The sequence below is a fragment of the Triticum dicoccoides genome, chromosome 3B (genome assembly GCF_002162155.2).
Source record: "Triticum dicoccoides isolate Atlit2015 ecotype Zavitan chromosome 3B, WEW_v2.0, whole genome shotgun sequence".
Taxonomy (NCBI): domain Eukaryota; kingdom Viridiplantae; phylum Streptophyta; class Magnoliopsida; order Poales; family Poaceae; genus Triticum; species Triticum dicoccoides.
Window position 1 is genome coordinate 242332031 of NC_041385.1, and position 15175 is coordinate 242347205.

Consider the following 15175-nt stretch of genomic DNA (forward strand, 5'->3'; position numbering starts at 1 on the left):
CGTCCTATCCCCAACCGACGAGACATCCAAATTTTAAATGGGGGCTAAGTTTGTAACTTTCCCATATTTCAGACAGGCGCGTCCCAAAAACATGGTTCCCCGTACCTCTACCTCCATTTTCCGGTTCATACACCATCCGCGCTAGAACACCATCCCCACACCAGCCTCCTCCATCCGCCAGCCCATCCATCATCGCCGTCCTCCACCCCATCCATCACCACCGTCCACCACCCCATCCATCACCACCGTCCTCCACCATGCCGGGAGCGCCTACCAAGACCGTGTCGTCCACTGCTAGAGATGGATGTTTCTCATCCACGGCGACGGACCAAGAGCCTTGCATCGAGTCCTCTCGCTTCATCGGCGCCGTCGTCCTCTTCGTCGGGGCCGCTCACACGACCTTCTCTTCCACTGCTAAGGGACTTATCCCCCGATGCACCCGTCTACCGTCGCAGATCTGCTTCAACGCCACCGACAGCCATCGCACCCCCGATGCCTACACGGCGCCGCAAGAGAGGTGGTACTTCATATCTCCACAACTTTTGATCTCAACCAAAAAATAGATCGTAACTTGGTTACTGTACTTTCTTTTCAGCTCTTAGAATTTAGTTCTTAGTTCGAAGCAAATAATGGATGCTAAATAGCATTTCCCCGGTTTGCAGCTTTAAATCTGCCATGACACAGTCATAATAGGGTTTAATTGATCATGCTTAGGGTTTAATTGATCATGTTGGTTCCATGGTAGTTTCTTTAATAGAATCAGAGGGGAAACCCTCTTTTGCTCAAAAAAAATGCTTAGGGTTTCCCACTTTTATGATCACTATACGTGTCCTAATAGCACTACTCCACCCATCAAGCTAAACAAGCTTAGTTGTTCAAATACGAATCTGATATTATAAAAACAGAGTCGTTTAATTGGTCAGCCAAATGTTCCTAATTTAGTTTTGAAAATGCATGTTCGCCACTCGGGTGTGTATCTCTACAGGGTGCCCACGGTGGCCCGCGGCCCACCCTGGGATTTTGGGTCGGCCCAGGCCCTAATTCCCCTCTGTTCTGCTGCGCGCTTCCGATCTCTACTCGCCCCCAGCCGCCTGGCTCGCCGGGAACTTGCCGTACCCGGACGGCTGACTCTAGGAGGAGATGCCAGACTAACAGGAGGTCAAGAGCCGCTCGCCCAACAGCGTCACAGCTGCCCGGGCGCGCCGCCGTGCCTACCTTCCCAGTCCATTCAGGGCTTAGGCGTGCAGCACCCACTAAGCCAACCCGATTTATCCTAAGATACGTCCTCAACACTCAGTATCCACTCCTCATCACCCATTTCCTAATTGATTCATTACTCATTAGGCAGGACTGTCATTAGGGTTTGTTGTGTGCTGAGTGCTACCTAAACTTAATGGTTCAGATGTATTTCAGTAATCTTTAGTACCTGTAAATTTCACAGGGTTTCAAAATTCCGGCCCTAGGAACAGACACTAGTCATTTTGGATTGTTGGTCATAGTGACATTGACCCAGATTACTACTGCAGGCCAGGTTTGTTGACAATTTACTTGTCTTTCTTACTCATTCGATATGATATCTAATTATTCACGTCGATTAGTTGCAAACAATAAGTGCTAGATAAACTTCTTGATTCAGATTTTGGACGGTCTCTTACTGCAGTTACAATTCTGCATACCTGTCCTAGTAAGCTCACAAGTAAATGACTGATTCACTACATCTATGCTTGCCTTGTCATATTTGTTGTCAATATTCTTTTAGGGTGGACCACCTTGTTTCAAAATACTGGAACCGTAGACATGAGTGAATAGTATTTCTCTAAGTGATCTCTTCCATCATGTGTGGGCAACGAGCACTGCATTGTATAGAAAGAAAGTGTCATTTCCAGCTTTTACATAGACTATGATCTTTTACATGGAATACGATCTGCCTACTTGCTTTGTGTTGCACTACCAGCACTCCACCCTTGAAGCTAAACATTATGCCACTGATAGTTTATTTGTTCAAATACAAATTTGATATGATTCTAATGTTCCTACTTCAGTTTTGAAATGTGTGTCTACCTATTATAGAGACATAAGTGGTTTGTATTTCTGTGTGTGGTCTGGTCAGCATGGTTGGGGGTGAACTTTGCATATGCAGGGGTTTATAGGGAGACACTCTTCAAGTTGAATCCGCAATGCATTCCATAGATAATTTGACTACTTTTTATGTTTTCATGAATCTCCGATTCTGAACAACTTCATAATGATTATGATCTTGCGCGCATGAAAATAATAAAGCAGAACAATGCCATGGCTGTCAAACTTCGCATTAAGGGACTGAAATCAAGTCTGGATGCAATGCAATCCAAACGCTCTCCACCTACAGATTCATGCTCAGAATATGATCCTAACAGTGATTCTGAGCTAGAGGGAGACCTAAGTCAATGTAGCTCCCTAGTGGAGGAGTCAGAGGCAGATGCCCTATCTTATTCACCCATCAAGGTGCTTGCTCTAACTTTCCAAGGTTATATTGGTCGCACATATCTTGCAACTGATGCTTTGCATTGTCTCTACTTTGTTGCACTGCCATTAGCTTAGTTTACACATCGTGTATGTGAATACGCCCTGCCTATCCATTTTCAATACATATTCCATCTGTCATCATACCATATTTATCCATTCAAATGTTGTTCTTATGTATCAGACGTTCAAAAGGAAGAGTGCGATTGCTGATTGCGGAGGAGCACGAGCAAAGTATTTGGAGAAGGTAGTGACACCTGATAAATCAAATAGCCCATTAGGTATAGTTGCAATATCACCCGACCCACAAAACACCCCAACTCTAGCAGACTCTAGCCCTACTACACTGGTCATTTCTGATGCCCCAACTCAGCAGACCCCAACTGCAGCAAACAGTATGATGATGCCAGTTGACATAGCACCAGCTCTACGATGCAAAACCCCCATTCCAGCAAAGAGTACACCAAATCCAGTTGCCAAATCCCTTTTCGAACCAGAGAGAGCCCCAATTACAGCAAATAGGACCCTTGATCCATTTCTTCTCAGTTTAGAAGATGAAGCTTATATTGTTGTCAAGAACTTTGTGCGCATCTTTCCTTCATGGAAAGATTATACCATAGACACAGAACAATTTCCAGTCTTCCTCTGCAACTTACCCGTAAGTAATGTATTAATGTTATTCATGGTAATTACTGCATATATTTCTACTGACAGAAGACACAAGATTTCATTCTTTTAAATAGGCGAGGACCAAACTGGATTGTCAAGACGAGCAGGGTTGGTTGCACTTTCAAGCACTCGTTGATGAAGTATTGTTCCTACCTGAGGGAAGCGCACTTCGATGGCAAGCCTCTAAACGAAATTTCTGTAAAGTCTCTGGTGCTACATTTATCAGATAGTGACTGGAATAATCCTGTTACACATTGGTCTCGTCTGAAGTGTAAGGTACTGTCTATGATATCACATCACAATTTGAACTACATTTGTGCATTTGCCTTAACGTCTCACTTGTACGAAAACTGTTAGCAGAAGAAAATACATTCTCAAGGGACCACAGAATATCGCAACTATACTGCACACTGCATTGCTCTTGTGAGTACCTCTTGCCCTGTATGACCATACTTACTTTCATAGATGTTTGATTATGTAGCATCACTGCACATGTTAGCCTTGTTATCGTCCATTTGGTGGACATTATAAGATCCGTATGGACTCTTACGTAAATTTAGAATCAACCCAATGCTTTTGAAGAGGTTTAGCTCTGCAGTCCTCTTGTAAGGACTGAACATCGTATATCACTGTACTTACATTAATAGCTACTCCCTCCGTCTCATAATATAAGAACATTTTGTACAGTACACCAGTGTTCAAAACACTCTTCTATTATGGGAAGAGGGATTGGTTCATTGTGTAGCATTCTGCATCTTATCTCCCTCGCCCACCATTTACTAGAAAAACATCAGATCTATATTTAATCTTATCAAAAAGTTGAATACACAGACAATGCCAGTGCAGAAGTGTAGCCCATTGCTCCTGTCAGTACATTTTGTCCTGTAACGCTTGTACTTCCAGGGATTGGTAGTTGATTATGTAGCATCAATCTGCATCTTATCTTCATTATCATCTATCTCTTCCAGTATTATCATATCTATAATTACTCTCTAAAAAATGCAGAGTACAAGCAATGCTTATGAAGAAGATTCTATGCTGAAATTCTTGAGTTATCCTTCCCTTGACATGGAGAAGGGCATTATAAAGCCGGTGTTAACTGTTAATGTAAGTCAGACCTTCTAAAGGCTTTATCCTGAACTGTTGTTTAATTTGCTCATACTCCCTATCGTTTACTGCTGTTTAGTTTGCTGTTTCTATCAAAATGCATGTTCGCAACAACCGTAAGTTCCAAGTTTTACTTGTAAAATCAAATTCCTTATTCATACCATGCACATTACTCAATACTCCCTATATGTATGCTTGTTTTTGTGGATCTATAATCCAGTGTGTGGTGAAGCAGCCACGTTTGCACCTTGTCATCTCTTGTTTTGTCTTACTGATGTGGCTGATGATATGAACAACATGCCATGCACATTAACCAAAATAGATACAATGATTGTCTTTGCCCTTCATCTATGCTTGTTATGTTGACATGGTAATCCAATAGTGTGGTGAAGCTCCCCGCATTATGAACAATGCCAAATTATGCTATTGATATTTTGGACTTACTCTTTATTTTGTAATTTGAAATTGGATGGAATTGACAGCACATTTATCATCTTTGTTTATACACGTGCAAAACCTGTCATCTCTCTGCTTGTTTCAGGGTGATATGCCTGATGGCATGCACAAGTCTGCTGAAGGCTGTGACACAAACACAACATATATTGCAGCAAAGAAGGCAAAACATCTTGAAGATAGCGAGACAACCCCAAAGTTTTGTCTTGATGCAGTGTTCAAGTTACTTGAGACTAGCAGTCAAACAAGCTCACAGAATTCGCTGTCTGACTCAATTCGACTTCTTTAGTCCCAAGTTCTAGCAGAAAGGCATTCTGCAACTCAACTTCGACTTCAAGTCCTATCTCTAAGAAAGATTGCGGAGAACACCAATGAGAACCTCATTGCTAAACAGTTACACCTGGAAGCTATGACCGACATGCTAGGCCGGTCTCACAGCCTTGCTCAGCAGCTTGCGCAATAGTTCCCGCGCAAGGCTAACCTTTCTTGAACTATCTTGGAAGTGGTCTCGGTTCAGTATTATTTTGTTACGCTACAATGGTGCCTAGTTTTTGTAATCTGCTTCTTCGTTGCGCTTTATGATCGCTGGTGGCGAACTTTGATGCCCAGTGGATGTAATATACCATAAATCCTTTATTGTATAGCGTAGGTTTATTCTAAGTTACTATGCCATAATTTCTTTATTGTATAGAGTAGGTTTATTCTTAATTCCTACTAGTTACTGCCATCATTCGCAATCTGAAAAAAATCTGATGTAGTCAACGAGGCTGAAACATTTGCCTCTAACGGTCCTGGTTTTTAGCGGGCCACAATTGGGCCGGCCTGCACCTTTCTTGGGCCCGAATGGCCATTGGGGCCTTCGCACTTTGCGCCAGGCCCACAACTTACTCCGGCCTATATTCGGCCCAAATTTTAGTTGGGCCTTTTGTGGACCCAGCGCTTAGTTTGGCCCATGTAGTGTTGGGCCATTAACAGGCTGAATATTCTGGTGGCCTGTTATGGCCCAAAAGAAACCATGGGCCTTTAGCAGGCCGAAATTCATGTTGGGACTCAATTTTCACTAGTCGTCGGCGGGCCTTCAGCAGGCTGAAAGGCAGACCGGGCCTTTTTTGGGCCAGTTATATGACGGGCGTTACCAGGCCGAAATATTTCGGTCCTAGGTTGGCCCACTGATATCATGGGCCTTTAAGAGGCCGAAAGCTTAGTACAGGCATCAACGGGCCGAATTATATGACAGGCCTTTAACAGGCCCAAAGTCATGTTGGGTTGAACTGTTGCCACCTTTATCACGGGCCGTTAGTGGGCCGGATGTAGCGTCGGACCATAGATGGCCCATGGGCAGCACGGGCCATTCCCAGGCCGAAAGACACACCGGGCTGAAATGGGCCCATGTCTACATCAGGCCTCTAACAGGCCGAAAGTCACTGAGCTGTAATTGGGCCCAAATATTTGGCGAACAATTAATGGGCCAGATCTAGCTTTGGGCCGTAAATGGGCCTTATTAAACAGGTCGTATGGGCTGGCCCACTAATACCTGAGTAAGTACTACGGGCCTTTGATTGGGCCGGCGTTTTTAACCTATATGGGCCTTTATTGGGCCATGTCACGTGTCGACGTATCATAGGCGCCTCGTGTCCAATGAATGGATGACATCTGTCCCAACGGTGAGCCAACACATGTTTCCTCCGGCCAATGACAATTTTACACGTGGAAAATCCTCATTGGTCCGGGCTGTTAACGGGTTATCAAATCCAAAATCGGACCCGATAGCTTAACGGCGACCCGTTACAGTGGATGCCACGTGTCGGTCACCCTTGACAAAAGCACTTCCATGACGCACGATTTATCATCATGAAAGTGGACACTTCCGTGATGATAATTTTGGTAATGTCATGGAACACTTCTACGAGAGCACAGGTATGACTATTTTGATTCTGTTATAAAATTGTCATGGATGTACAGGCATGACAGAAAACGTGACCTACTGTGACAAACACGTATCATCACGGAAGTGTCTTTTTTTTGTAGTGATAACTACATCAGTTACTGGTAATGGCAGCTATAACTACACTTGAAGTCTTGATATTAAGCTACTTGACCATTGCAGCTCCCACGTCGCCCCTACACATCCTCTGTCCGACTGATGATGGTTAGGCTGACTGAAGGGAAGACGTCCGAATGCGCCTGTGGTCCAGGGAGCTTCCACTGATGGTGTGGACCCCAGGTGGACCTTAGATGCAGGTCCTTGACCGTACCAGTAGTAGGTAACCCCATCAACGACAGTGGCGAAGCATTTTGGGTGGTAGTGGCGGTGCCTCCGAAGTCGCCCGAGTGCGTCCCCGGAGGCGGTTAAGGTTCGACATTTTCTCATATGTTCTCCTCTGAAATCCTATATATCTAAATAGTTGAACCCCACTAGTTCTATTTCTCTTGACATATAACTATGCCAACTAACGATGTTACCACGAATAGGAAAAGAGCCACCTTATCTCGACATGCAATAGTGCCAACTCACCATGCTATGCCATGCCATGCATCGAAAAGACAAATGTTCTACAGGTGTATACAATAATTAAGTATTTTATTTTAATTTCAATTCTCAAACAATGTTTTATACAATTAAATCTAGTTGAAATACTGCAACTAATTCTAGCAGTAACGCCCAAGGTATCATCTCTAGTTTTCTAAGTAAGCAATCCCATTTAAATGCACAGACAAGTCATCCATATCTCAAACGCATGAAATCTTCCACTTTTCACCACATGCAAGCCATCTACATCATCTAGTATGCAGGCCCTCTGCATCATCAATTTATAGCAACAAACAATTGAACTGGAATATCACAAGGCAATATGACAAAAAATATGATGCGGTATTATTCTCATATATTTCAATTTTATTTTCGGTAGTTTTGTCGCTATAAATTTCTGTAGCAACGCATGGGGTCTATTGTACGAACATGAGGACAGCAGTATCTTGCACCCGTCCTCACTACCATCGTCAGATGACTAGGTGCCTCACAAACCACAGATAGTGTGGTAGAGTGTTCGGCATCTAAAAAAAAAGTATTCAACATCAACGAGTAACCAAACACAAAATTGACAATGCACAGTGGCAGCAGATATTACTTACACAGTACGAGATATGTCTAACAGCGGCAGCAACTAATGTTCGGTTATTTCGTACGCGATAGTGCATATGTGCATTCTGTCGCCATTATTTTTCAATGGCAGTTTCCTCTCAGCGACAATGTGCATATGGTGGTAGAGCTCCTAATGAAAGGTTAAGAAGAGTTTGCAGGCCTAACTCATTTTGGCAGGAGACTACTGTCTATACTAACATTCCTGAGATATAACAGCTTGAACCAACAAAAAACACTTGATCATGTCATCCTGAACCCAGACACTCTGCAACATCTGCCAAATGTTCATGTCCAACTAACATTAGTCAATTATTCTAAAAAAACTAACATTAGTCATTCCTGTATTATATAACTGCATGAAATGAACGAAGCCGTCACTATACACATAGATCGAATTTCCAATCAATAGCAAACAGAAGGTCAATTGACCACACAAATTCCATAGAACTTGATTCCAGCGGAAAAGAATAAGAGACAAGTTAATCAAACCTACTAATTTCTATTTGAACAGGAGAATTATATTCACTTATACCAGAGGCTAGGCTTGGCTTGGTAAACCCCGACAAGACAGCGCGCATCAAACTGGCAGGTATTAAAAGCAAGCACCAGGAAGAAATGAACAGTAAGGGGGCAAAAATGCAATCCGCTTGTAAAAATTGAAATTGAAATGTCTCAGAAGAAATCTCACATTAAGGCAAGATAGAGACAATACTACCAAGTGGTCAGTTCTCATAACTTGTCATGATATCACCTTGACTTATGATATTACTGAACAGATCTTTCAAAAGGATGCCTACAAAGACCAACAATGGCAGCTACACAAATAACAAGTGTTCTGGGTGCCAGTTTGATGCCTTGAGCATATTACTAATCACATAGTTCATATTAGACCATGATGGTAGTTAAATAAACTCCACAAGATTCCACCACAATGCTGGTTGGTATAGAAGATTTCAGGCTGTCATAACTGTAAGAGAACAATCTTATCTAATACCACTGTGTATTTGCTGGACATGTATACAGAAAAAGGAAATCAGAATTACCAATCCAGCAATTGAGCATACCTCTTCAGGGATTTATCTAGTGAATATTGGGCAAGAGAAAATAATCATCTATGAACCCTAGGTTATACTCCGTCCAAAATAATCATGTGATACATGTCATTTATCCCTGAACTTTGCTGTAACATGACCAACATGCCCTTGTTTGCCTGTTTCAGCTTTGGACACAAATTCCTGAAGAGATGTGTAAATTTACAAAGAGAACAAGATCACTAGCCAATCTATTAATACAGTGCAAGAAACACTGCAAATATATAAGAAATAACTTGCTTAAGTAAAGCACTCCAAAAGAAATATGACTCATGCAAAAAAATCATATAGAACACGCCATCATTCTGAGAACAACATATCATAGAGATAGTAGGTACTTCTAAAGATGTGCCAAAAGTAACACAGATGATTTTCGGCATAATTGGTAAACAGGCTACAACCAGTTGAGAACACTGATCTTGCGGACAGAACAAAAAAGAGGCTCCAAGGTCCTGATGCCTTGCCCCAACACCGAGAAGAGACAGTAGCGAATCCAAGGAACAGATAAGTAATCCACCCACAATGTAAATGGTAAGTTTGGTACCAGAAGACGACACAATTACCATAAACGATCAAAATACACATGATTGAGTTATCACTGAATCCTGAATGTCAAGGAACAGATGAAGTAATTCACCCACAATGTAAATGGTAAGTTTGGTAACAGCAGACAACAACAATTACCATAAACGATCAAAATGCAGGATTGACTAGCCATTGAATCCTGAATATCAAGGAACTTTGTCAGGACCTTCAGCGTGATGCAGGTCCAAAGAAGAGATCAGTTCTGGATGGTAGCTGGATGTTTTGATTCAGTAGGAGAACAAGGCAATGCTTTTCACAGAATATCCTTCTCTGGTTGTCATCATTCCTCATATGAAGGGATAAAATCTTTCATTCTCTGGTAACAGAAAAGTACTCCACGATGAATGGTGGTATGGTTGGAAGAGACCATTATACGTCCTCGGAAACAACCACTCCAGCCTGCGACTTTCCAAGCACAGACAAGCGAACCAACAAGTGGCGTCGAGCGGATGGAACATCTGTGATGTTGTGAAGTACACTATGCTACCCCGCATTGCCGCAATTTTCAGCCCATTCTGGGGTAAGTACCCAAGCTTCCGTCGAACTTGATCAGTCAGGTTGAATACCCTGCTGTTAGCCCATGCCCCAGCATCAAGGCCATCTTCTTGACGCAGCATGAAACCGATGTTGAATCCATTTGAATAAGCAATGCACATCTTATCGCCGTTAATTTGGCCAAGGATCGAGCTGCGAAAACCTTCCAGATTTAGAAGAGGGGGGATCATCTCAACAAACAATCGCGGGTTGTTTGGGTCGGGGTCCAAGACAACCACATACGCACGATTCTGATAAAGCCAGTAGATGAAATTACCCACTCGCATGCCGCTCTCAAGCACAAGATCACCTTCGTCACCATCGTCATCTTCGTCATCTTCGTCACCTTCCGGGTGGGGGTTGGGATGGTGCGGGACATCCAACCATGGGGAGAGGAACCAATCGCCGCCCATTCCCAAGAATGAGAAGAAGACCGCAGCCCGCAACCTGAACTCTCCATGGGCAGCAAGACAGAAGATGCCAAAGCTCGCGGGGTTTTCGTCATCGCAGATCAGGCCGGCGTAAAGGAGTTGACGATCGCCTTCGCGGTCGTAGTCGTCGTCCTCGAAGATGCGGGAGTCACTCAGATCAAAGAACCGCTCGCACCACCGTGCCAAGGGGTTTAGCAACAGGAGCAATACCTCATCCTCTTTGATGAGGAGAAGGTAGCCGCCACAGGCGTCGAGGAAGCTCCAGTTAGCTTCCGGGCCGTCGCGCGCCTGGAGGCTGGTGAGGAAAAAGTCACCGCTCAAGATGGCGGCCACGAGCTCCGGATCATTCCGGCGGGCGGGGGCGAAGGCGGGGATGCCGGGGACAGCCTGAAACGGCGTGTGGAAGAAGAGGCCGAGGAGGGGCGCCGGGTGGAGGTCGATGAATTGACGGCGGAAGGGGGGGAAGTTGGTCACCAGGTTGCGCCAGGCCAGGCAGGTGCAGGCGGCGCGGACGAGGTCCGAGAGGGAGGGAAGGCGGAGGAAGATATCGAGCAGCAGGTTTTCAGGGAGGTCGTCGATGGTGGCGACCGCCGCCGCCGGCTGGCCGTTGGCGGCCATAGATACGGCGGTTGGACGGGGATTCCCTCGCGTCCGCTGCCGAACCAACCAACTCAGTCTGATCTATAGAAGGAATTAGGAAAGAGAAAAATTCACTGTATGTCGCTAAACTTGAGCTGGGTGACAGTTTGGTACCACTAAAATACCTTAACTACGGTCCAAGTATTTGCGTACAGGGTTCACTTTGGTCCATTTGTACGATTCCGTGTACGTATTTGCTGACTTGGCCGAGTCAACGGCCGCCAGCTCGCTTTGACCGCCACCTGGTCGATCCTAGGGTGAATACTAGTCGATCCGGGGGTGTTTTTGCAAAAACGCCATGACCATTGGCTGTCTCCCTCCCCTCACGCACCCGCTCGCTGTCTCCTCTCCTCCCGCACCCTCTCTGCTCCTCGTCGCTGCCGGTTTGTTACCCGCTCGCCGTTGGAGTTGCCATGCCTCGGTTTGTCACCACGCAGAAGCAAGAACGTATTTAGCCTGACTGGTCGAGGGGCAAGCAGCAGTGGCTCGCGCTGCGCCTAGGCGACCTCGGCTGCGCATCCGCCGCCGCGTCACGGGCCCACGCGCCCGTCGCCGGAAGAGGAGGGAGAGGAGGGACGTGGGCGGCGGAGGTAGCGGCGTCACGCCTGCTGGGGACGTGTGGTGCACGTGCACCCCGGGGATTCCCTTCGCCGCCGAGGCGTCGTCCGTGGACTGCGTTGTGGCGCGCCACCACACGGAGGCTCCGGGCCGCCGCGGGGACGGGGAGAGGCGACACCGGGAGGTTTGTACTGGCTTTTCCTTGCTTCTGCTTGATTTTCCGATGTGGAGATGGCCACTTTGTGTCTCCCCGTGCTGAAACTTTGAACGAATTTCCAACTGAATCTCCATCCTGTTCTGAACCGACTTCTGATTTCCGTTTGACAGAGGACCGCCGAGCAACGGGCGCGCAGGGTCACCATGCGGGAGCACATCGTAGGTGGTTTCAGACTATCAGGGGTCCATGCTCAATCTTATGCTACTAGTAGCCATCATATGTAGCCCATGGTCGATAACATGAACTACGAGGTACCCCCTACCGCCCTCCACAATGTGCAGCAGATTTCAGTTTGCACACCATCATCTTGCTCAAGTCTACATTGTCTCTCAACCACATCGTTTACAGGAGCTACTCGCTGGAGGACAGGATTGGCTACGTAAGCACAGGGCTGCGCGAAGACGAGATCGTCCGCGGCCTTAGGGTTGGCAAAAACCTGTCGTTCGACCGCAAGCATTTCTCAATAGAGACAAAGCGGAGCTGCAGCATTTGCCAAGTTTGACGATGAACCTGCTCCTTTCGATTCAGTCCCCATGTCACATCGGCATCGGCTCTTCACAAGTTAACATGAACTTACAAATCATTGCAATTTTTCAGGAAGAGTTTGAAGCGAGTGAGGAGGTAGGGAGGTTGAGCTGCGGCCACGGCTACCATGTGCACTGCATCAAGCAGTGGCTCTCCCGAAAGAACGCCTGCCCACTTTGCAAGACCGCCGTCTCAAAACCATGAGATAGATCATAGTCCTAGATCCCTACGCCACACAGTTTCTTTTTCTCTGGTATAATACATGTATTCATGTCGCATCTGAAAGGGTGCTTGTTCTTGTATACATAGTTGTGCTTCTACAGCCCCCTCTGATGCTCTGCATATACTCATTGTTGTTGTAAAAAAATACACAGGCACACATGCATATAGAAATGATATTGGCCTCATCGTCTTGAATTGCATCTCAGTTAAGGCCTCGTGCATTTCCCTCCGACGAGCTTCAAGCAGCTTCTTACGGCGAGCGACTGCGCCCGTGGGTGCCGCGCCAACGGTGACGGTGGCGGCAACGGCGACAGTGGCATCGTCTTCCTTCTTGACGTCGCCACCGATGAGCCTTTCACCATCGCGGCTCTCCTCGACGTGTGCGCGCACTGTAAGCCGTCGCGCGGCCTCTGCTGCCCCGCCGCGCTCTCGTCGTCCACGGCATGTAATTCAAGCCCGAGCTCCCTCTCGATCGCCTCGGCGCGCATGATCATCTCCTTCTCGCCGGCCCGCCGCGCCTCCACCCACGCCTCGGCCGCCGCCACCTTCTTGTCGGCGACCGCGCGGACCACCTCGGCGCGGCCGGTCAGGTACTCGTACTCGAACCTCGGGAGCGTCACGTTCCCGGACCTCCGCGGCGCCATGGACGCCCTCTCCACCGCCGTGCCATCGACGGCGGCCCTCAGCCTCCCCGTCACCGTGGCCTCCGACGCCCTCGCCGCCTCCAGCTCCCTGATCGAGCCCCTGATCCTCTGCTCGGCGGCGGCGATCTCGGCGTCCACGCTGTCCGCGTCTTCCAGGACGCACTGGCCCTCCTACTCCATCAGCGTTTTCTCCTTCTCTGCCGCCTCGGTCTCCTCCTCCAGCTGCCGCAGCGTCGCCTCCAGGTCGGCGAGGATCTCGCCGGCCATCTCATTGGCGGCCGTGATGGCGCCCAGCCGGCACTTGGCGTCGCGCAGCGCGGCCTCCAGCTGCCGCACCTGCGCTCCGGCCTTCTTCTCCTGCTCCTCCAGCCGGCCGATCTCCTCGGTGAGGCGCGCCGCCTCCGTGCGCGTGCGCTCCATGGACGCCGTGAACTGGAGGCTCTCTCCTTTGGCGGACTCGAGCTCTGCCCGCGCCATGTCCAGCTTGGCCTCCGTCGCCTGCAGAGACGGCGTGCTGTCGTGTCCCTCGTCCATGATCTCCGAGTCCGAGGAGTGACCGAAGCCGTGGCGGAGCCGTCTGTCGTCGGAGCTCGCCGCCGTGAGCCACGCTTCGAGCTCACTCGACACGCTCTGGCTCTGGGACCAAGCCTACCTTGACGACCTTGGGCAGCGTGGTTCGCCGCCGGGGCTTCCCGCGGCGCCGCACGTCGATGCTCTGGCTCTGTCTCTGGCCGAAGATGCTCATGCCGTCGCCCACCGACACCGACTCGTAGCCGCCGCCGTAGCCCCGCGCCGTCCAGATCCTCGCGCCCTCCATTGCCGCCATAGTTTTCTCGGAGCAATGGAGGCCAGTCAGGCTAAATACGTTCTTGCTTCTGCGTGGTGACAAACCGGGGCATGGCAACTCCAACGGCGAGCGGGTAACAAACCGGCAGCGAGCGGGTGCGTGAGGAGAGGGAGACAGCGAATGGTCATGGCGTTTTTTGCAAAAACACCCCCGGATTGACTAGTATTCACCCCAGGATCAACCGGGTGGCAGTCAAAGCGAGCTGGCGGCCGTTGACTGGGCCAAGTCAGCAAATACGTACACGAAATCGTACAAATGGACCAAAGTGAACCCTGTGCGCAAGTACTTGAACCGTAGTTAGGGTATTTTGAAATAGTGGTACCAAACTGTCACCCGGCTTAAGTTTAGTGGCGTACAGTGAATTTTTCTCATTAGGAAATGAGCCGCTCCGTAAACAGGAGAAGTGGGTTATTAACCCCAGCAAACCCCAACCCGGCAAGAGAGGATGTCGCTGGGCGCTGGCATTGTCCACCAGTCCTTTAAAAGACTTTATTTTGTTTGGCTTTAACAAATACTCCCTCCGTCCTATAATGTAAGACGTTTTTTTGACTCTAGTGTAGTGTCAAAAAACGTCTTACATTATGGGACGGAGGGAGTACTTTATAGTTTACAAAACCGTAGTATATTCAAAACTGAGGTTTTTTTGCAGTATCTAAAAAGAGGTCCGGACCTTTTTTCTCAAACCGAGAAACACTCACGCCTATCTGGTCTTAGAAAGACTGTACTTGCCAAAAGCTCTGTAGTTTTGCTAAAGCAGAGGAAAACTGCTGTTTCTAGAAATTGAAGTATTCATTGTCTAGGCATTACAATACCATAGTTTTAGATTACTGTGGTTTTAGAAATACTATGCTTCCAAACTAGGCCTACATTTTCTCCCACGACATGCACCACCCCTCTCTTGTTTGTAGGGTTGTCACGGCAAATGGTCACACAGATGGCATCACGGCTTGGCATGGTGACGGTGGCGCTGTTTGGTTTGGTGTCCGGGCGAGGGCGTTGGGAAAGGAGG

At 47.6% G+C, this 15175-nt stretch overlaps 1 protein-coding gene and 1 pseudogene across 1 annotated transcript; one reads left to right on the forward strand and one right to left on the reverse strand.

Moving 5' to 3' along the window:
* Positions 1–9529: 9529 nt before the first annotated feature.
* LOC119281199 lies at positions 9530–11146 on the reverse strand. Its single transcript, XM_037561794.1, has one exon. The coding sequence runs from the start codon at positions 11130–11132 to the stop codon at positions 9837–9839; it is 1296 nt and encodes a 431-aa protein (XP_037417691.1). The 5' UTR covers positions 11133–11146; the 3' UTR covers positions 9530–9836.
* Positions 11147–11451: 305 nt separating this feature from the next.
* Positions 11452–12163, forward strand: LOC119279506 (annotated as a pseudogene).
* Positions 12164–15175: the final 3012 nt, after the last annotated feature.